The 24,152-nt window shown below is 46.2% G+C and overlaps 1 protein-coding gene across 1 annotated transcript in view; it reads right to left on the minus strand.

Moving 5' to 3' along the window:
* Positions 1–1,732: 1,732 nt before the first annotated feature.
* LOC311248045 (guanine nucleotide-binding protein G(i) subunit alpha-2) overlaps positions 1,733–24,152 on the minus strand; it is a gene marked incomplete at its 5' end in the record, with an annotated part of 60,020 nt that continues 37,600 nt past the window's right edge. Inside the window, 4 exons of the mRNA XM_084339007.1 lie at positions 1,733–2,041; positions 10,988–11,191; positions 12,592–12,745; positions 15,850–15,979. Coding sequence (XP_084195133.1) covers positions 11,001–11,191; positions 12,592–12,745; positions 15,850–15,979 — 475 coding nt within the window. The 3' untranslated portion in view covers positions 1,733–2,041; positions 10,988–11,000. The remainder of the gene's footprint in view (positions 2,042–10,987; positions 11,192–12,591; positions 12,746–15,849; positions 15,980–24,152) is intronic.

Consider the following 24,152-nt stretch of genomic DNA (forward strand, 5'->3'; position numbering starts at 1 on the left):
TACATTGGAGGGGGTTGTGTTCGGACATTTACAGGGGCCAGTTTCGAGTTGCAGTCTCCCTTAGGTGTTTTTTGAGTGTTTTTGAAAGTGGGTAGTGATTCACATTCCTTTACAGCTTTGGGTAGGGCGTTCCACATTGATGGTGTAGTCGTGTATCTTGTAGACCAGACCCATTGGTCCTGAATCCTTTGTGCACACAGAACAGAAAAGAAAGAAATCCAGTGCTGTTTTCAATTGATATGACGGCTAGGTGTGACGGCCAAGTGTTGGCTCTGCTCTGGGTCTCACAGAGAGACCGACGGATTGGTGGCTTGTTGTGACGGAGGCAGTAGTTAGACTGTAGTGTAGGAGCTGCTCAACCATACAACTGCACAGCCCTCTAGTGGACACCCTGCTGTAGTGCTCAGAGAGATGATGCAGTTATTGATAAAATGAGATATTCCTTTATTGATCCCCTTGGGGGAAATCTGGGCGTCATAGCAGCATGGGGGAGGGGAGGTACAGGTATGGACAGGGTAATAATAGGCAATACAATTAGATCTTAATATAAAATAATTAGAAAAATGAACAGTGTAAGCAATATAATTGACTCTGAATATAAATATATAGCTCTGTATGCCCTATCGGTTATATTATACGTTACAATAAATATAGGCATTGAATATATACTATGAGTAAGAGGTAAAGTAAACAGTATACACAAGGTGCAGTATACACAAGGTACCCTAACTGGCATAATAGAGTTTTTTTCCTTTAAGGATTTTTTGAAAATTTGTTGTTAAGATTGTTTGGTCTGACGGATCAAGACACTGTGAGTTGTTTGAAGAAACAAGAAGAATAACATGTCCAAGAAATAAACTTTTCATTCATTCATTCATTCATCATACCAGGCGGGACGCCTAGAGGGCGCCGTTCTGACGACATTACATATTCTAACTTTGAAAGCGACGTGGACACGGGGTGAGAACAGAACACACGAGACTCAGGTGATCTCTACGTTTATTTAAATTAAAGCATATAGGACTTTTAAAGAATCTTTTATATTTACCAAAAAACAAACAAAAAAACACGAACCTTTTTTCTCAATTAGATTTTTTGTCTCATTAATAATCACTATGTATCCTTACGTGGTATGAATAAGATGAAAGTTAACATGTCAAACAGCACAGTAGGTCAAACAGCACTGATAAAAGCATCTCTAGGATTCGGTTGTAAACTGAAGTGAAGGCACGGACATACTGCAACAGACATGGAAATCGGTACTATAAAAAATTACAGAATGTTAGGTACATACATAGATACTTTAAATATCAGTTAGCATTTTGCCATTATTTACCCCTGGTTTGTGAGGCAACTTTTTTTTCCTTTTAATTTTTTTCAAAATGTTTAGATTTTTTTTAATTTTAAATATATATATATATTTTCTTTTATATATATATATATATATATATATATATATATATATATATATATATATATATATATATTTTTTTTGGAATGTTAAGATATTTTGTGCAGATTACAGAGCTCATATTTGCCCATCTTCAGTCATGCAGGCCGGTATGCGGTTTGGCTATGAATGAGGAACTCATGTAAACATTATACAAAAAAAATAAAGAAAAAGAAAATGCACTTTTTCCTTTTTTGGATCATATTCCATGCCTGTAGTTGTCTTCTTAAAAAATAAGCTTTATGTGATTAAAAGTTTTAATAATTTGCACATCAGGAAGTCATCAGTCAAACAAATGCATTTATATAAAAGGTTTCCTTTGCCTCCTCTAGTAATTGAAAATAACAACAACAACAACAACAACAACAACAACAACAACAACAACGACAAAACAAAGAAAAATACAATAAATGTTGATTTGTGGTCAAAACCCAAGGAGTTAACAATACGAGCAACTGGATCAGCAATCAGTGAAATTCTGCTGGAGTTCTCAGTCTCTCAGGTGTCTTTATAAAAAGCAGATCAAAGCAGGAGTGGCAGCCAGCGCAGTCGTTCAAGACGTGTTGTGTGTTCCGTCTGCTCCTCACAACGCTGAGGGGAACACACAGACAGAGACAGATACACGTGGTTAGATTAGATTAGATTAGATTCGATTCAAATGTATTGTCATCATACCAGTACAGTACAATGAAAATAAGTTTGGCATCCAACCAGAGTACAAATGTAACAGTAAAGTGCAACAGCGATAGAGAATAAGAGAAAGGTAAAAAAAGCAATGCAGGTAATAATAACAATACAAATCCAAACACCTTGTGACTAATACCACTTTGTTGTTGTATTTGTTGTATAGTGTTAATCTTGGTTTACAGTCAACCACAATATTTGGATGTCATCGTCAGTCTGTGTTTTTTTGTGTGTGTGCAGACTATAACTTTAAAATATACTCGTCAATATACGTCCAGGTTTCTTGACTTCCTCAAAGACCTTGGGTTAAAATCAACAGGGTCCCGATATTGTAAATGAATCTGCCGAGATCACAGCCATACGACTTAAAACAGCAGAATAAACAACAATAAACGAGCTCTCATTAACGAGACAATAACCACAGTGTGGGTCTGTTACTGTCACTGAGTGTAAAGTGTCAGCGATTAACCCTTTCACTGCCACACGACAGAAGGTTAGCCCTTTTACTATCACACAACCGACGGCGATGCTCCATCATTAGTGTAACTGAGGGGTACAATTCCCTGACTGTATTGATAAGTATGGTATCATAAAACCACTACCGCTTTATGTACTTTAACTACTGGCCACACAGTACATGATATAGATATGATGAACACTTTCCCACCATGAAACCAAGTCCACACAAATGTATAAGTCGAATATTTAATATATAGCAAAGGGTATATACAACGTTCACTTAATGACATTTATGATTTGAATGCACTTGTAAGGCAAATGAGTATTCGTAGGCAAATCAACATTGAATGTCCAATCTCTGGTTACGCAGGAAGCAAGTATACAACCTGGTTCTTTAGGGAACTATAGCGATGGTACTTAATGATTATAGCTGGATATACTAAAGGGGGGTCCTGCTGGTTGTAAGTCAGTAGGGGGGGGGGGGGTTAGGAGAGCCGCCGGCGATATCCCATCTGGCCAACGATTTCTTGGGAGAATTCAGAGTGCTGAACACGGTGCCCACAGAACCTTGGTCCACAGATGAATACAGTTGGGCCCTCTTGTAGACGGTAGCTGCCGGTCCACAACGAAGAGACGTGAGGCGACCTCACTCGGGGTAGAGCGCCGTCTCACCTGGACTCCTCTCGGGGGGTAGTTCCAACACTCACCAGTGTTGGCTGTTATCCATGGCATAAATCAAAGCACCCAAAGCAAGTAGATAATCCAAGCCGTGTAGGGCTCGCCGTCGTCCGGGTAAGATAATCCAATGTGCAGGTCCACTCGTCCTAGCCCAGAACTCCTCGGATGAAAGCACCACACGTGGTCTGCCCAGCCTGGTTAAGACTCTAGATAACGCGAGGAAACGATGGGGGTACTACTCACTGTATAACTCTAACCGAACGATGCACCATACATAATAGACTATTATTAACTTAATAGAAATACGTCCCACTCGACGGTATAGTGCCAAACTATGACAATTCAGCTATTAATCCACACAATGTCTCAATGCCATTCTGAGGCCAAGTTGACCATACTGCACCACACATGTATCGTGGGTGAGGCTTAACGTCTTGCCACTAGGTTGGAGGGTAAAGAACTAAGGGCTAAGGGACTAAAAAGGAAGTTCTACTTTACTTGCGCCATATATATATGCGCTGTGAACAAATAGTACCATTCGTATTTCGGTAGACGTATTCCTACGCGGAACCGGGCTAGTAACGACATGTTCGTCGGCACGATTGAACTTGAACCAAGGGGCTTGGCTGCTGGCGCCAAGTTCTTGTCCAATGAGAGAATGAAACTATTATGGGCTGTTAGTAGACTAAAGGGATATTCAGTGTATATGTACAAGGAATATACAAGGGATATCAAACGATATACAAATACTATTAAATATATATCCATAAATAAATATATATATTCGGTTTAATCTGATCCTTCACAACAATTAGCATCATTAGCTCCGCAAATGCGGAGCTAATGACGCTAATGATGGAGCATTGCCGTCGGTTGTGTGATAGTAAAGGGCTAACCTTCTGTATTGTCACAGTGTGAAAGGGTTAACCGGCTGTCGTGTGGCAGTGAAAGGGTTAAAAGGCTAAATGTGAAGAGACATGTTTTTAGAGTGCAATAAAAAAATCCCAGACGGCTGATCTCCAGGTTGCTCTCGTCCACCGGGCAGAAAGTAAAAATACCCCTCGTCCTCCATGTTCTCTTCACTCCCCGCCCTTAATTACATATAGTTATAAACTGGTGAAAGTGAAACGTGAGCTCATCCTCCATCTACTGTCACTGGTGGTGAACAGAAAAACTCTGGTTCCCCCCCCCCCCCGACGTGTAAACGGTAGTATTATTATTATGACACTGAATTGTCTTTAAGAATGGACGCGCATGAATTAATGTGTCATTCGGAGTATATAGGACAAAGAAAATAAATGTGTAATAATAAGCACACAGGCGTGAATGATTTATGTCCACATACACTACAAAAGGGCAATGAACATGAACATCGGAAAATCAGCCAGACATCCAGAACTTTTCATTACAAACACGATTTACATTCAGGCTGGTGCATAAATACAATTAGGCAGAAAAACACAATAACACAGACACTTCAGGAATATGAATCTGCAGTGTAAACAGAGCCCTGCAGTGGATATATCTACATGAATCTGCAGTGTAAATAGCGCCCCCTAGCAGTAGATATATCTATTGGCGAGAATCGTTGAGACAATGAAGTAACAAACATTCTGTCAGATCATATACATTGGTTTCCCATCGTAGAAGACTTTAGCGACAATAGGGAGGTGTAGTGGTTACTTCCTGGTCTATAGGGAGGTGTAGTGGTTACTTCCTGGTCTATAGGGAGGTGTAGTGGTTACTTCCTGGTCTATAGGGAGGTGTAGTGGTTACTTCCTGGTCTATAGGGAGGTGTAGTGGTTACTTTCTGGTCTATAGGGAGGTGTAGTGGTTACTTCCTGGTCTATAGGGAGGTGTAGTGGTTACTTCCTGGTCTATAGGGAGGTGTAGTGGTTACTTAGGGAGGTCTATAGGGAGGTGTAGTGATTACTTCCTGGTCTATAGAGAGGTGTAGTGGTTACTTCCTGGTCTATAGGGAGGTGTAGTGGTTACTTCCTGGTCTATAGGGAGGTGTAGTGGTTACTTCCTGGTCTATAGGGAGGTGTAGTGGTTACTTCCTGGTCTATAGGGAGGTGTAGTGGTTACTTCCTGGTCTATAGGGAGGTGTAGTGATTACTTCCTGGTCTATAGGGAGGTGTAGTGGTTACTTCCTGGTCTATAGGGAGGTGTAGTGGTTACTTCCTGGTCTATAGGGAGGTGTAGTGGTTACTTCCTGGTCTATAGGGAGGTGTAGTGGTTACTTCCTGGTCTATAGGGAGGTGTAGTGGTTACTTCCTGGTCTATAGGGAGGTGTAGTGGTTACCTCCTGGTCTATAGGGAGGTGTAGTGGTTACTTCCTGGTCTATAGGGAGGTGTAGTGGTTACTTCCTGGTCTATAGGGAGGTGTAGTGGTTACTTCCTGGTCTATAGGGAGGTGTAGTGTTTACTTCCTGGTCTATAGGGAGGTGTAGTGGTTACTTCCTGGTCTATAGGGAGGTGTAGTGGTTACTTCCTGGTCTATAGGGAGGTGTAGTGGTTACTTCCTGGTCTATGGGGAGGTGTAGTGGTTACTTCCTGGTCTATAGGTAGGTGTAGTGGTTACTTCCTGGTCTATAGGGAGGTGTAGTGGTTACTTAGGGAGGTCTATAGGAAGGTGTAGTGGTTACTTCCTGGTCTATAGGGAGGTGTAGTGGTTACTTCCTGGTCTATAGGGAGGTGTAGTGGTTACTTCCTGGTCTATAGGGAGGTGTAGTGGTTACTTCCTGGTCTATAGGGAGGTGTAGTGGTTACTTCCTGGTCTATAGGGAGGTGTAGTGGTTACTTCCTGGTCTATGGGGAGGTGTAGTGGTTACTTCCTGGTCTATAGGGAGGTGTAGTGGTTACTTCCTGGTCTATAGGGAGGTGTAGTGGTTACTTCCTGGTCTATAGGGAGGTGTAGTGGTGACTTCCTGGTCTATAGGGAGGTGTAGTGGTTACTTCCTGGTCTATAGGGAGGTGTAGTGGTTACTTCCTGGTCTATAGGGAGGTGTAGTGGTTACTTCCTGGTCTATAGGGAGGTGTAGTGGTTACTTCCTGGTCTATAGGGAGGTGTAGTGGTTACTTCCTGGTCTATTGGGAGGTGTAGTGGTTACTTCCTGGTCTATAGGGAGGTGTAGTGGTTACGTCCTGGTCTATAGGGAGGTGTAGTGGTTACTTCCTGGTCTATAGGGAGGTGTAGTGGTTACTTCCTGGTCTATAGGGAGGTGTAGTGGTTACTTCCTGGTCTATAGGGAGGTGTAGTGGTTACTTCCTGGTCTATAGGGAGGTGTAGTGGTTACTTCCTGGTCTATAGGGAGGTGTAGTGGTAACTTCCTGGTCTATAGGGAGGTGTAGTGGTTACTTCCTGGTCTATGGGGAGGTGTAGTGGTTACTTCCTGGTCTATGGGGAGGTGTAGTGGTTACTTCCTGGTCTATAGGGAGGTGTAGTGGTTACTTCCTGGTCTATAGGGAGGTGTAGTGGTTACTTAGGGAGGTCTATAGGGAGGTGTAGTGGTTACTTCCTGGTCTATAGGGAGGTGTAGTGGTTACTTCCTGGTCTATAGGGAGGTGTAGTGGTTACTTCCTGGTCTATAGGGAGGTGTAGTGGTTACTTCCTGGTCTATAGGGAGGTGTAGTGGTTACTTAGGGAGGTCTATAGGGTCTATAGGGAGCGTTATTTTTTTCTGTAGCCGCATTTCTCGGAGACGCTCTCTGATTGGCCGACGTCTGTTTCTACACTGGTTAAGCTTAGGCACTCTTTCGAAGTTGGTTAAGGTTACAGTTTGTCTTAGAGCATGGCGATAGAACGGCAGGTAGTTTGCAGGCTGTTCGACGCGGAAATGGGCAAAGACACAGCTCGTCACGGATTGGGCAAACATGTCAGTGGCCAATCAGAGAGCGTCTCCGAGAAATGCGGCTACGGAAAAAAATAACGCCTATAGGGAGGTGTATTGATTACTTCCTGGTCTATAGGGAGGTGTAGTGGTCTGAGAAGAGGACCTGCACATTTTACTCATTCCCGAAACTCCTCTACATGCCACGATTTAAAATAGTTCACGACAGTAGACATTGCTAACGTCTAGTACGTTTAGCTACATAGGTAACGTTAACGTTAGCTAGTTAGCTTGGTATCAGCTGGCCGTGGCGTGTATTAGGCGACAGCACTGAACGACGACAGGCGTTCAACTGCCTGTACTGGTAAGTGTAGTTCTTTTTTAACAACAAATTAAAAACCTTATAACTACCTTTATTTCAACCAGAAATGCTTAAACAATAATGTTAGTGGTAGAAGGGAACTCACATTTTGTGCAAAAATGGAAAGCTTGCCAATGTTCATGAGGCAGAATTGTTACAATAGCCGATAATCCATTTTCCCAATGATAAATCCTTAAACGGGTGGCCTGACCGCGCGGTCCAAAGGGACGTCAGACTACACCTCCCTATAAGGCTCGCTAGCATAACAGTTAGCATAACAGCTAGCATAACAGTTAGCATAACAGTTAGCATAACAGTTAGCATAACAGTTAGCATAACAGCTAGCATAACAGTTAGCATAACAGTTAGCATAACAGTTAGCATAACAGTTAGCATAACAGTTAGCATAACAGTTGCCTGGAGCCTCTAACCGGAGCAAGGAAACTATAAAAGAAGGAAGCGTCACCGTGTCAGAACACCAGCGTTCTATGCTCTGCTTGGTGCCAGACTTTGGTGCCAGTTCTATTGAAGCCTGTGAAAGAGAGGTGATCGCTCCGTCAAGACCGTGGCCCCCAGGGCGGCTAAGTGGCGCAGTGGGCAAGGCGCTCGCCACTAACGCAGGATATGCTGGGTTCGAGCCCAGCTCTCGGCGTTGCTACCAGCTTGGCTGGTCGTTCATACCAACACAATTGGCAGTGTTAGGGGGTGGGAAAGCCGGTGGGTGGGGATTGGACGTTGTGGACAGCGACTCCTACAGGTCGGTTGGTGCGCCTGTACAGCAGAGACAGGAAGTAGCGGGGGCAGCGTGAGCCTCTCCCACGCGTTACTCCTCGCCGCTGAGAGTCCGCGCTGTTCAGGTGAAAAGATGCGACGGCTGCCTCCTCGTGTACCGGAGGGGACACGTGATGCAAGGCTTCTGTCCTCACTGCAGCCGACCAGTGGGAGGCATGGCCTAGCAACGTTCGAGACAGGGGAGGGGAGAATTGTGAAGGTGGCGAGGCGAAATTGGGATGGGAGAAAAATTGAAAAATGAGGAGAAAAAGTGGATAAAAAAATAAAAAGGCTGTGGCCCCCAAACTGTGGAACCAGCTACCCCTGGAGATCCGATCTGCCCCCTCGCTGGAGACATTTAAGGCCCGTCTTAAAACCCACTTTTATACTTTTATTCCCTAGCCTTCAATTAACCCCGTTTCTCCCACACCCTAACTCACACACTCCCATGCAATTGTATCCTGCCCCCTCCCCCTTGTGTCTCTTCTTGTGCTCCTCTGTCCCCTGTGTGCTATACTGTACCTTGTGCTATACTGTACCTTGTGCTCCTCTGTCCCCTGTGTGCTATACTGTACTTTGTGCTCCTCTGTCCCCTGTGTGCTATACTGTACCTTGTGCTCCTCTGCCCCCTGTGTGCTATACTGTACCTTGTGCTCCTCTGTCCCCTGTGTGCTATACTGTACTCTGTGCTCCTCTGTCCCCTGTGTGCTATACTGTACTTTGTGCTCCTCTGTCCCCTGTGTGCTATACTGTACTCTGTGCTCCTCTGTCCCCTGTGTGCTATACTGTACTGTGTGCTCCTCTGTCCCCTGTGTGCTATACTGTACTGTGTGCTATACTGTACTCTGTGCTCCTCTGTCCCCTGTGTGCTATACTGTACTTTGTGCTATACTGTACTCTGTGCTCCTCTGTCCCCTGTGTGCTATACTGTACTTTGTGCTATACTGTACTTTGTGCTCCTCTGTCCCCCTGTGTGCTATACTGTACTTTGTGCTCCTCTGTCCCCTGTGTGCTATACTGTACGTTGTGCTCCCCTGTCCCCCTGTGTGCTATACTGTACTCTGTGCTCCTCTGTCCCCTGTGTGCTATACTGTACTTTGTGCTCCTCTGTACTCTGTGTGCTATACTGTACCTTGTGCTCCTCTGTCCCCTGTGTGCTATACTGTACTTTGTGCTCCTCTGTCCCCTGTGTGCTATACTGTACTCTGTGCTCCTCTGTCCCCTGTGTGCTATACTGTACTCTGTGCTCCTCTGTCCCCTGTGTGCTATACTGTACGTTGTGCTCCTCTGTCCCCTGTGTGCTATACTGTACTCTGTGCTCCTCTGTCCCCCTGTGTGCTATACTGTACTCTGTGCTCCTCTGTCCCCCTGTGTGCTATACTGTACTCTGTGCTCCTCTGTCCCCTGTGTGCTATACTGTACTCTGTGCTCCTCTGTCCCCCTGTGTGCTATACTGTACTCTGTGCTCCTCTGTCCCCCTGTGTGCTATACTGTACTCTGTGCTCCTCTGTCCCCCTGTGTGCTATACTGTACTCTGTGCTCCTCTGTCCCCCTGTGTGCTATACTGTACTCTGTGCTCCTCTGTCCCCCTGTGTGCTATACTGTACTCTGTGCTCCTCTGTCCCCTGTGTGCTATACTGTACCTTGTGCTCCTCTGTCCCCTGTGTGCTATACTGTACTCTGTGCTCCTCTATCCCTGTGTGCTATACTGTACCTTGTGCTCCTCTGTCCCCTGTGTGCTATACTGTACTGTGTGCTCCTCTGTCCCCCTGTGTGCTATACTGTACTGTGTGCTCCTCTGTCCCCTGTGTGCTATACTGTACTGTGTGCTCCTCTGTCCCCTGTGTGCTATACTGTACTCTGTGCTCCTCTGTCCCCTGTGTGCTATACTGTACTGTGTGCTCCTCTGTCCCCTGTGTGCTATACTGTACTCTGTGCTCCTCTGTCCCCTGTGTGCTATACTGTACTGTGTGCTCCTCTGTCCCCTGTGTGCTATACTGTACGTTGTGCTCCTCTGTCCCCTGTGTGCTATACTGTACGTTGTGCTCCTCTGTCCCCTGTGTGCTATACTGTACGTTGTGCTCCTCTATCCGCTTGTTGTCCTGTTCTCTGAATGTACTGTCTTGTCCTGCTGTGCCTTTTTCTATTTTTGTATTTGTGTATTTTATATTAGGACATTGATCTTATGCTTTGATTGTACAGCACTTTGGTTGGCTCTTGAGTTTTTAAACGTGCTCTATAAATAAATTACTTGACTTGACTTGACTTGTATTAAAATTAAAATATTAGAAATATAGCAGCTATCTGAGGACATATGAATGCTTTTGTTCCTGGAAATAACGTTAGCCTGCTGCGAATCACAACTATGTAGCTGTTAGCAATGACAACAGCCAGCTAGCTCACTTGTTTGATTATCTGACCTTCACTATTAAGTAAAAACAAAACCATACTTTAACGTGGAGGCTCAGACATTTCAAGCATCAACGATTTACAGTAACTTTCGGAATTAATGCTTTTGTTCCTGGAAATAACATTAGCCGGCAGCTAGCTCGCTTGTTTGATTATGTCACGTTTGCAATTAAATAAATTTTCGATTAGTGAAAAAGCAACCTAGTGTAATGGAATAGTTCCCAGTGACTATACTGGTATTCGAATAGTAGAATACTAGTATTTTGAATAGTTCCCAGTGACTATTGAATAGTAATATTGTAAGTTTTGCCTAATTCAGACGGTGTTGTTGGCGTCACTCACTCTGACTCAGACTCTAGAAGAGGCCGCAGTCCTTCAGGTTGTTCTTGATGATGACGTCGGTGACGGCGTCGAAGACGAACTGGACGTTCTTGGTGTCCGTGGCGCAGGTGAAGTGGGTGTAGATCTCCTTGGTGTCCTTCTTCTTGTTCAGGTCCTCGAACTTGGTCTGGATGTAGGCCTGGGCCTCGTCGTTCCTGTTGGGCCCTGAGGACGGAGGAGAGAGGAGATAAGAACTTGGTCTGGATGTAGGCCTGGGCCTCCTGGTTCCTGTTGGGCCCTGAGGACGGAGAAGAGTGGAGGTAAGAACTTGGTCTGGATGTAGGCCTGGGGCCTCCTGGTTCCTGTCAGGCCCTGAGGACGGAGAAGAGAGGAGATAAGAACTTGGTCTGGATGTAGATCTGGGCCTCCTGGTTCCTGTTGGGCCCTGAGGACGGAGAAGAGAGGAGATAAGAACTTGGTCTGGATGTAGGCCTGGGGCCTCCTGGTTCCTGTTGGGCCCTGAGGACGGAGAGGAGAGGAGATAAGAACTTGGTCTGGATGTGGGCCTGGGGCCTCCTGGTTCCTGTTGGGCCCTGAGGACGGAGAGGAGAGGAGATAAGAACTTGGTCTGGATGTAGGCCTGGGCCTCGTGGTTCCTGTCGGGCCCTGAGGACGGAGAGGAGAGGAGATAAGAACTTGGTCTGGATGTGGGCCTGGGCCTCCTGGTTCCTGTTGGGCCCTGAGGACGGAGAGGAGAGGAGATAAGAACTTGGTCTGGATGTAGGCCTGGGCCTCGTGGTTCCTGTCGGGCCCTGAGGACGGAGAGGAGAGGAGATAAGAACTTGGTCTGGATGTAGGCCTGGGCCTCCTGGTTCCTGTTGGGCCCTGAGGACGGAGAGGAGAGGAGATAAGAACTTGGTCTGGATGTAGGCCTGGGCCTCCTGGTTCCTGTTGGGCCCTGAGGACGGAGAGGAGAGGAGGTAAGAACTTGGTCTGGATGTGGGCCTGGGCCTCCTGGTTCCTGTTGGGCCCTGAGGACGGAGAGGAGAGGAGATAAGAACTTGGTCTGGATGTAGTGACAATACAGAAGGTTAGCCCTTTACTATCACACAACCGACGGCGATGCTCCATCATTAGCGTCATTAGCTCCGCATTTGCGGAGCTAATTATGCTAATGATGGAGCATCGCCGTCGGTTGTGTGATAGTAAAGGGCTAACCTTCTGTCGTGTGGCAGTGAAAGGGTTAATACCACTTTTTTTATGCAAACATGTTATGCCAATTTCACGACCATACTATCAAAAAAAAAAATTCATACAAGCTCTCACCAGACGCACCAAGCTCCCAGTACCCCCCGCAAAAACGGGACCCGACCCCACCCTCCCCCTTCCCACCCACGACAACAAAGCCCCCCCGCCCCACACAGAGGAACAGATCACAAATGAACAATACTTCGAACCGGAAAACATCAATGAAATAACCAACTCTAATGGACTGAACATTTTCCACCTTAACATAAACAGCCTAAAAAACGAATTGGATAAAATCAAACCATTATTCATAAATGGTAAGGCAAACATACTGTGCTTCTCAGAAACTGTGTAGCAGTGAGAAGGTCCTACTGTACCAGAGTACTCGGGGAAGCAGATGGTCAGGGGGCTGTGGGCGATCTTCTCCTCAAACAGGTCCTTCTTGTTGAGGAACAGGATGATGGACGTCTCGGTGAACCACTTGTTGTTGCAGATGGAGTCGAACAGCTTCATGCTCTCATGCATCCGGTTCTGGAGAGAGAGGGGGGGGGGGGGGGGGATGGGTTAACATATATATATCTGTACATATTAGTGGTGCACAATATATCGGCCGCCGATATATAATATCGGCCCGATATGGTCCTTCTTTTACACATCGTTTTTTTTTATTATTGTTATTTTTTATTTATTTTATTTTATTTTTATTTAACATGTCTTGGTCTTAAATTGTTTCAAAATATCAGTCATTTCTGAAAATGTATTACACAAGTAAATAAAAATGCGTTTTGGAAAATAGCTCTTTATTTGATTATCATAAAAAAGTGTTTTCTATACAGAGATATCGACATCGGTAAATATCGGTATTGGCCAGAACAGCAATATTAATATCGGTTATCGGTATCGGCCACCATTTTCACATCGGTGCATGTGAACATATCCCTTACCTACTCTTACTAGTTATGCTGCTGGCCAGCATGACTTACTACTAGGGATGTTCGATATTGGCTTTTTTTTTTTTACCGATATCCGATATACTGATATTGTCCAACTCTTCATTTATGATATCAACCGATACCGATAAAACTAAATAATTTCAGGTAACTAACATTACATATCTCTTGTGGTGGAATTAACACATTATGCATACTTTTGACAATAAAACTATGCATTGATGTGTTCATTTCACCCGATGCATTCAAAAGGCATTATTTTATTGTGGGAGGATCACACTATCTCCCCCAGTTCCCTTCCCTCGCTGTGCAGGCGCCCCGACCGACCTGTAGGAGTCGCTGTTTACAACGACCAGGATGCTTGAAGCCTTTCTCCAAAGCGTTCGTGTTTCTGCGTCTCTGATTGGCCAGGTCATGTGACATGTACGCCCAATCGCGGGACTGCAAGTTTCTACACTGGTTAAGCTTAGGCGCTCTTTCGAAGTTGGTTAAGGTTAGAGTTTGTCTTAGAGCATGGCGATAGAACGCCTGACCTAATTCCAAACTCTAACCTTAAAGCCCAACATCCAGGTTAAACCCTACTGATCAATTATGGGTAGTTTACATCATTGGTATATCATTTCATTATTTATTTTTTTCCATTTGACACCGGAAATGCCACTCAGAAATGGTTAAAAAGGTCCACGCACGAATAACATGCACGCACAAATCGAAAAAGCTTATCAAACGCCGACGTCACTACAGGTGCATATTAATGAGCCGAATCTAAAAGCTTATCAGACGCTAGCACGGCTGTGACGTCACTTCAGGAAACGTATGCCTTGCCCGTCCGGGTCATAGTACTACTCGATATATGGTGCTGGCTAACGTTAGCATTATGTCTACTGTCGTGAACCATTTGAGATCGGGGCATGTAGAGGAGTTTGGGGAACGAGTAAAATCATGTGCAGGTCCTCTTCTCAGACCTGTGTGGCAAAGCACTGCACACGCATCATGCAAGCTACACGTCGCTGCATGTTGATCAATGGTGGCCCACTCGGTGCATCACAGTTAGCCTATAGCTCCGCCGTCCCTTCTACAGTCGGGACCAGTACACTAATGTTAGCCTATTAGCTCCGCCGTCCTCCCGGCTACAGTCGGGACCAGTACACTAATGTTAGCCTATTAGCTACGCCGTCCTCCCGGCTACAGTCGGTACCAGTACACTAATGTTAGCCTATTAGCTACGCCGTCCTCCCGGCTACAGTCGGGACCACTACACTGACGTTAGCCTATAGTGGTTCTCTCCTCTTTGTGTGCCCCCGTTCTCGCGTGTGTCCTGCCGGGGAGCTTGTGGACGCGACAACAGCGGCGGCCGTAGCGTTAGTTAGCTCATAGCTATCGTGTACCACTAGCGTTACGGCGGGCTCGAGCACCCTACGGCTGCCGCCGTTGTCGCGTCCATGGGCTCCCCGGCAGGGTACCCGTGGGGACGGGGGTGTACAGAGAGGAGAGAACCATTTTGTGTCGGGCGTTCATGCCGGCCAGCGAGCCGGACGTCGGGATATGTTGTTAGCACAATAGCTACCAAGCTAAGCTATGTTAGCTTATAACGGTGTACACAATATGTACAACGACACAATGATTTACATTATTACAAATATGGTAACGTGGTTGTGGCTTTTACAAATAGTGGTTAGCTTTAGAGATGGATGGCTATGATCACGGAGCAATAGTGTTGTTAGGTGAAACAGATACATTTTCATTCGGCTAGTAGTAGCAAGGCTCTCAGTGCCTGCCACTAGCTGTGTGTGACTCAGCGCCCCCTGGTGAGCCCCCTGGTGCCCTGCACCTGTTGTGACGACATCATTACGATTACACACGCACGTTATGAACCATTGATTAAAATATCCACGTGCGTGGTGATTGTGTTGGGCAGACAAAATGTTTGATAAAAACGCTAAAACTGGGTCAATTTCAATACTTTTTTTTCCTTCTTCATGAAAGTCACCGTTGGCCTAGTCCACATTGTTTATTGAACAAAAATACAACATGAAGGTTGGCCTTTAACCAACTTCAAAAGAGTCGCCTAAGCTTAACCAGTGATAAACTAGGCGTTAGGTAGTTTGCAGGCTGTTCGACCCGGAATCTAATTAATTACAGGATTTGTAATTAATTTATCTAATTAATCACATTTTAATCGCCATTTTAGGCCTGATATTCTATATTCTATAATCATATTTCAAATGGCATGTGTCCGGATGGCAGAATTCAGTACTGTATCTACAAAACCTTCTGTTTAATCATCTTCCCTTTATTCATTTGCTTAGATTTTTCAGATCTGGTCAATTTTAGCATGGTGTTATTCACAGTCAAAGATACAAACAAATATTAATTGATATTCTCATTTGGTTCATTACAATTGACTCAAGCCTTGTAACAGACACAGTTACATAGATGTCAGGGGTGTCAGAAGGTCAGGGGGTCGTGAGGTCGTGGGGTCGGGAGGTCAGGGGTCAGGATGTCATGGGTCAGGAGGTCATGGTGTCAGGAGGTCATGGTGTCAGGGGTCAGGAGGTCATGGTGTCAGGAGGTCATGGGGTCGGGAGGTCAGGGGTCAGGAGGTCAGGGGTCAGAGGTAGGGTCCTCACATGGGGTCGGGAGGTCAGGGGTCAGGAGGTCAGGGGTCAGAGGTAGGGTCCTCACCATCTCCTCGTCCTCAGCCAGCACCAGGTCGTAGGCGCTCATGGCGACGCAGAAGATGATGGCGGTGACGCCCTCGAAGCAGTGGATCCACTTCTTCCTCTCGGACCGCTGGCCGCCCACGTCGAACATCCTGCAGCCAATCACAGAGCAGAGTCACCCTGCTGCCAATCACAGAGCAGAGTCACCCTGCAGCCAATCACAAAGCTAACGAGTGTTTACGCTTTGTCTTTCGTCTCCAATTCCACCATTTTGTCATTATTCCAATTCCCTTCCTGGTCGTTACACTACCCTCCTGTCTGGGGAGGGTGTAGACTACCTTACTGTCTGGTAGAGCTGCCGCGATTACCGCATTACCGCGGTATCGCTGTTACATCACGGCCACCGCAGAGTAGGCTGAATACCGCGTCACCGCTGTTTTTTAAAATAATAATAATAAATTACCCTCCTCTCGTTGGGCTTGCGGCTCTGCAGATATACCCTACTTCTCTATCGAGGTTCCAAGCGACCCTATTGGGTACCAGAAAAGTCACGTGAAACATTGCAGACCACTGATTGGTCAGAAGAGAGACGCGTCACACGTTTTTTACGTCCTGAATGTCAGCTCATCACAACACGGCTAATAACGTTAGCTTTAACTCTCCGCCGGAGTGGACTACCATCGCGCCTCAGGAGTACTAAACGAGACATAATGATTTTACTGTCTGCAACGAATGTTATAATAAAAGCCCTTCGTTCTATACACTTGTCTGATTGAAAACTTTATTAAGAGACCGCAGAATGGGACAACTCAGCACGCTCTGAGCAAAGAAAGGAACTGAGATATGAATAGAGTATTGCTTGCTATGGTCCGGTAAATACGCTGATGTTATTGAACGTATAACTATATAATGTCAATGCCACAAAACGAATGCCTTTATTATAAAGTAGTAACTTTATAGTAATAATAATAAGAAAGGGTCGGGGGGGTTAGGGGTAACCACCCCTGCCCGCGACACCGAGTGAACTGCGCACGACCAGAGGGGAAACTTCGAATCCGTGTTTCACTTTCAATAACTAATGCGTGCTTGCCGAATCCCAAACAATATTCATGCTGCAAAGTCATCCTCTAAAGATAGACATTTAGACTAGAGGCAGGCTATATGCTATAAAGAGTAGACTACTACTAAAAAAAATGCATTCAAACTTTTTTTTTTTATTTTTTGTGTGCGTGCGGTAATAACCGCAGGAAATATTTTACAAATTTGTGCGGTAAGGAAATAATCAATACCGCGGCAGCTCTACTGTCTGGGGAGGGTGTAGACTACCCTACTGTCAGTATGGAGGGTGTAGACTACCTTACTGTCTGGGGAGGGTGTAGACTACCCTACTGTCAGTATGGAGGGTGTAGACTACCTTACTGTCTGGGGAGGGTGTAGACTACCCTACTGTCTGGGGAGGGTGTAGACTACCTTACTGTCAGTATGGAGGGTGTAGACTACCTTACTGTCTGGGGAGGGTGTAGACTACCCTACTGTCAGTATGGAGGGTGTAGACTACCTTACTGTCTGGGGAGGGTGTAGACTACCCTACTGTCAGTATGGAGGGTGTAGACTACCTTACTGTCTGGGGAGGGTGTAGACTACCCTACTGTCAGTATGGAGGGTGTAGACTACCTTACTGTCTGGGGAGGGTGTAGACTACCCTACTGTCAGTATGGAGGGTGTAGACTACCTTACTGTCTGGGGAGGGTGTAGACTACCCTACTGTCTGGGGAGGGTGTAGACTACCCTCCTGTCTGGGGAGGGTGTAGACTACCTTACTGTCTGGGGAGGGTGTAGACTACCCTACTGTCTGGGGAGGGTGTAGACTACCTTACTGTCAGTATGGAGGGTGTAGACTACCTTACTGTCTGGGGAGGGTGTAGACTACCTTACTGTCTGTCTGGGGAGGGTGTAGACTACCCTACTGTCAGTATGGAGGGTGTAGACTACCTTACTGTCAGTCTGGGGAGGGTGTAGACTACCCTACTGTCAGTATGGAGGGTGTAGACTACCTTACTATCAGTCTGGGGAGGGTGTAGACTACCTTACTGTCAGTCTGGGGAGGGTGTAGACTACCTTACTGTCAGTATGGGGAGGGTGTAGACTACCTTACTGTCAGTCTGGGGAGGGTGTAGACTACCCTACTGTCGGTCTGGGGAGGGTGTAGACTACCTTACTGTCAGTCTGGGGAGGGTGTAGACTACCTTACTGTCAGTCTGGGGAGGGTGTAGACTACCTTACTGTCAGTCTGGGGAGGGTGTAGACTACCCTACTGTTGGTCTGGGGAGGGTGTAGACTACCTTACTGTCAGTCTGGGGAGGGTGTAGACTACCCTACGGTCAGTCTGGGGAGGGTGTAGACTACCCTACTGTCAGTCTGGGGAGCGTGAATATTAAAGGCAACCAACTTGTGTTCAGCTTTTCTCTGATTGGCCACGACCCCACGCCGCTAGCCCGCCCCCTTTTGCCGCGAGTGCGGCAGGAACCTTCAAGTTCCCTGGTGCAAAATAAATCTGGTAGTTCGTTTATGACGTTAATTAATAATAAACACTGTTAGGACTCTTAATAATAAACACTGTTAGGACTATCTGACTCTTAATAATAAACACTGTTAGTGCTGTCTGACTCTTAATAATAAACACTGTTAGGACTATCTCACTCTTAATGATAAACACTGTTAGGACTATCTGACTCTTAATAATAAACACTGTTTGTTACAGTGTTAGGACTATCTCGATTCACGCGTCACTACTGTAACTAGAAACTCTGGGTGTCACTGTACATCAGTGTGGAACTGTAAGCTGTAACGTTATGCGTTATTTCGCGTTTTTAACGTCATAAACCAACGCACTACCAGATTCACTCGTCACTGTACATCAGTGGAGGCTGCTTGCTGAAGCGCCAGCGGGGCGATGCGGTGGTTTGTCCCCGGCTTCCGCGCGCCGCCGCCGGCTTGACTCGGTCCAGCTCTAGCAGCAGCAGCGGCCGTGCTCCGTTGTACTAGAAGCCCTTCAATGACAGAGCTCTCATATTTTGCGAATGCATAAACTATATCTTAAATTATGGCTATGTGTCTAATATGGCTGTCGCTTATCAATGACTTCACGACAGCCATATTAGACACATAGCCATAATTTAAGATATAGTTTATGCATTCGCAAATATGAGAGCTCTGTCATTGAAGTGGGTGGTGGCAGCGTTACTAACAGCGTTCACCCTGATGTAAAGTAGCGATTTTTATTGTTTTGTCATGACAAACCAATTACATAAGCTGGCTCTCATATTTGCGAATACAACAGCGTTCACCCTGATGTAAACAAAACAAGTCATTGGGAAGCGGCGCAACTCTCTGTCGCGCGGCAGCGCGGTCACGTGGCCGTGTGGCCAATCAGAGAAACGCTGAACGCAAGGCTGAACACAAGTTGGTTGCCTTTAATATTCACACGTCTGGCGTGGGTGTAGACTACCTTACTGTCGGTCTGGAGAGGGTGTAGACTACCTTACTGTCGGTCTGGGGAGGGTGTAGACTACCTTACTGTCAGTCTGGGGAGGGTGTAGACTACCTTACTGTCGGTCTGGGGAGGGTGTAGACTACCTTACTGTCAGTCTGGGGAGGGTGTAGACTACCTTACTGTCAGTCTGGGGAGGCTGTAGACTACCCTACTGTCAGTCTGGAGGGTGTAGACTACCTTACTGTCAGTCTGGGGAGGGTGTAGACTACCTTACTGTCAGTCTGGGGAGGGTGTAGACTACCCTACTGTCAGTCTGGGGAGGGTGTAGACTACCTTACTGTCAGTCTGGAGGGTGTAGACTACCTTACTGTCAGTCTGGGGAGGGTGTAGACTACCTTACTGTTGGTCTGGGGAGGGTGTGTAGACTACCTTACTGTCAGTCTGGGGAGGGTGTAGACTACCCTACTGTCAGTCTGGGGAGGGTGTAGACTACCCTACTGTCAGTCTGGGGAGGGTGTAGACTACCTTACTGTCTGGGGAGGGTGTAGACTACCTTACTGTCAGTCTGGGGAGGGTGTAGACTACCTTACTGTTGGTCTGGGGAGGGTGTAGACTACCTTACTGTCAGTCTGGGGAGGGTGTAGACTACCTTACTGTCAGTCTGGGGAGGGTGTAGACTACCCTACTGTCAGTCTGGGGAGGGTGTAGACTACCTTACTGTCAGTCTGGGGAGGGTGTAGACCACCCTACTGTCAGTCTGGGGAGGGTGTAGACTACCCTAATGTCAGTCTGGGGAGGGTGTAGACTACCCTACTGTCAGTCTGGGGAGGGTGTAGACTACCCTACTGTTGGTCTGGGGAGGGTGTAGACTACCTTACTGTCAGTCTGGGGAGGGTGTAGACTACCTTACTGTTAGTCTGGGGAGGGTGTAGACTACCTTACTGTCAGTCTGGGGAGGGTGTAGACTACCTTACTGTCAGTCTGGGGAGGGTGTAGACTACCTTACTGTCTGGCTGGGGAGGGTGTAGACTACCTTACTGTCAGTCTGGGGAGGGTGTAGACTACCTTACTGTTAGTCTGGGGAGGGTGTAGACTACCTTACTGTCAGTCTGGGGAGGGTGTAGACTACCTTACTGTCTGGCTGGGGAGGGTGTAGACTACCTTACTGTCAGTCTGGGGAGGGTGTAGACTAACTTACTGTCAGTCTGGGGAGGGTGTAGACTACCTTACTGTCTGGGGAGGGTGTAGACTACCTTACTGTCTGGCTGGGGAGGGTGTAGACTACCTTACTGTCAGTCTTGGGAGGGTGTAGACTACCCTACTGTCGGTCTGGAGGGTGTAGACTACCTTACTGTCTGTCTGGGGAGGGTGTAGACTACCCTACTGTCAGTCTGGGGAGGGTGTAGACTACCTTACTGTCAGTCTGGGGAGGGTGTAGACTACCCTACTGTCAGTCTGGGGAGGGTGTAGACTACCTTACTGTCAGTCTGGGGAGGGTGTAGACTACCTTACTGTTGGTCTGGGGAGGGTGTAGACTACCTTACTGTCTGTCTGGGGAGGGTGTAGACTACCTTACTGTCAGTCTGGGGAGGGTGTAGACTACCCTACTGTCAGTCTGGGGAGGGTGTAGACTACCTTACTGTCAGTCTGGGGAGGGTGGAGACTACCTTACTGTTGGTCTGGGGAGGGTGTAGACTACCTTACTGTCAGTCTGGGGAGGGTGTAGACTACCCTACTGTTCTGGGGAGGGTGTAGACTACCTTACTGTCAGTCTGGGGAGGGTGTAGACTACCCTACTGTCTGGGGAGGGTGTAGACTATCTTACTGTCAGTCTGGGGAGGGTGTAGACTACCCTACTGTCTGGGGAGGGTGTAGACTATCTTACTGTCTGGGGAGGGTGTAGACTATCTTACTGTCTGGGGAGGGTGTAGACTATCTTACTGTCTGGGGAGGGTGTAGACTACCTGTCAGTCTGGAGGGTGTAGACTACCCGTCAGTCTGGGGAGGGTGTAGACTACCCTACTGTCAGTCTGGGGAGGGTGTAGACTACCCTACTGTCAGTCTGGGGAGGGTGTAGACTACCTTACTGTCTGTCTGGGGAGGGTGTAGACTACCCTACTGTCAGTCTGGGGAGGGTGTAGACTACCTTACTGTCAGTCTGGGGAGGGTGTAGACTACCTTACTGTCAGTCTGGGGAGGGTGTAGACTACCATACTGTCTGTCTGGAGAGGGTGGAGACTACCATACTGTCAGTCTGGGGAGGGTGTAGACTACCCTACTGTCTGTCTGGGGAGGGTGTAGACTACCATACTGTCTGTCTGGGGAGGGTGTAGACTACCATACTGTCTGTCTGGGGAGGGTGTAGACTACCATACTCTTGATCTGGCGAGGGTGTAGACTACCCTACTGTCTGTCTGGGGAGGGTGTAGACTACCATACTGTCTGTCTGGGGAGGGTGTAGACTACCATACTGTCTGTCTGGGGAGGGTGTAGACTACCATACTCTTGATCTGGCGAGGGTGTAGACATAAATATTAGTGGTATATATCTTTCCAGACTTTTCACTGTAACTTCTAAACTTTTCAAAACCTGGAATCTATCAGGTTCAGGTCGTTTCCCCAGACTTTCCAGAGCCGCGTATGAAGAGAGAGATAAGAGAGAGATAAAAGAGAGATAAGAGAGAGGGAGGGAGAGAGAGGGAGGGAGGGAGGGAGGGAGGGAGGGAGAAAATAATGAACAGCAAAAACAAGATAAACTACAAAGCCTAGAGTCGACCATAAAAGACTACCAGAACCCGCTAGACTCCCCAATTACACTACAAGAACTACAGGACAAAATAAAATCACTTAAAACCGAGAAGAGCGGATTGTATCCTAAATGAAATGATCATATTCACAGACTCCAAATTCCAATTGGCTATACTAAAACTCCTTAACATTGTCCTTAGCTCCGGGATCTTCCCCAATATCTGGAACCAAGGACTCATAACACCGCTCCACAAAAAGGGAGACAAATATGACCCAAACAATTACCGTGGGATCTGTGTCAACAGCAACCTTGGAAAAATCCTCTGTATGATCATTAACCACAGACTCATACATTTCCTCACAAACAACAATACCTTGAGCAAATCACAGATTGGCTTCCTACCAAATCACCGTACAACAGACCACATTCTCACCCTCAGCACCCTAATCGACAACCAAATAAATAAAAATAAAAGCAAAGTATACTCCTGTTTCGTTGATTTCCAAAAAGCATTAGACTCAATTTGGCACGAGGGTCTGCTGTACAAACTGTTAGATAGTGACATTGGAGGGAAAACCTACAACCTCATAAAGTCAATGTACACCAACAACACATGTGCTGTGAGGGTTGAGGGAAAACACACATACTTCTTCCCTCAACGCCGTGGGGTTAGACAGGGGTGCAGTTTGAGTCCAACCCTCTTCAACATATACATAAATGAGTTCAGAGAAGAGAGTCGATCCAGGCACTCAAAAAGATGTAAAATCCAGAGGGAAGATGGTTAAAAGGCCTTTATTAAAGGTGGCTAAGTCATTTAAAATCTAATCAACATGTTTCGACCATAGCGGTCTTCATCAGGATTAGAGTAAAATGTACAAACACATCACCCCCTTACATACCCACAGGTGAGTGTCAGGTGAAACAATCAAGCAATAAACATCAAATGATTGAACCGAGTGATGATTGGAAGGCACACGCAAGGGCGGAGCCATCAATCAGTGACAGTGTAGAAAAATAAAAAATATATATCAAACAGGCTATAAGTATAAGCATAGATAAATAATCAGTAAGCAATATACAGAAAAATATAATAGCCTATGTAGCCTATGTAAGGTACAAAGAATACACACAATACAATGGCAATAAACATATAGGATAGAAATCAAAGATAACACATGAAGTCAATATCCTCATTTAGCCCAGGGGCATTAAGAGCGTCAAGGCTATGAATCCAGAATGTTTCCCTCTGATTGAGTTTGCGGATGTGGTCTCCGCCCCTAATAAGAGGTTTGATATGTTCAATGCCCACAATTTTCAGTATAGAATCGTTATTGTTGTGTACTTCTGTGAAATGTCTGGCTATGGGATAAACATGATTTTTGGTTCTGATGGCGTATTTGTGTTCAGCTAAACGATCCCGCAGACGCCGCTTGGTACGACCTACATAGAAGATGCCAGGACAAGTACATGACAAGCGATAAATGACATGAGTGGTATTACAGTTAATAAAGTCATTAATCTTGTATGATCGCTGAGATTTAAAGTCAGTGAATGTCTTGGTTTGTATGACGTTGACACAGTGTGGACAATTCATACATTTGTAGGTTCCAATAGGTCTCCTAAGCCAAGACTCCTTAGTCGCGGGAGGAAGGTAGCTATGAACTAATTTGTCTCTTAATGTTGGAGCACGTCTGAAAGAAAAAACTGGAGGTTGAGGGAACACTTGTCTGAGAGTGGGGTCACTATCAATAATGGGCCAGTTCGCATTAATGATGCGCTTAACGTGTCCCGCTGCTGTGCTATATTGGGTCACAAAGAAGGGGCGGGACTGAGACTCGTTCCGCCGTCTACTTTTCTTGAGCAAATCAGACCTATTAAGTGTCTGTGCCTTATTACGTGCCCTTGCCACTACATCTGGATTATACGATCGATTTTCAAATCTGGTAGTCATATCAGCAGCCTGTTGATGAAACTCACTATCACTATCACAAATACGACGTAAACGTTGAAATTGACCAAAAGGAATGTTGTCGATCATGTGAGGGGGATGGAAAGAGTCAGCTCTCAAGAGGGTGTTACGTGAA

Source organism: Notolepis coatsorum, assembly GCF_963971535.1.
Source record: "Notolepis coatsorum genome assembly, contig: SCAFFOLD_291, whole genome shotgun sequence".
NCBI lineage: Eukaryota > Metazoa > Chordata > Actinopteri > Aulopiformes > Paralepididae > Notolepis > Notolepis coatsorum.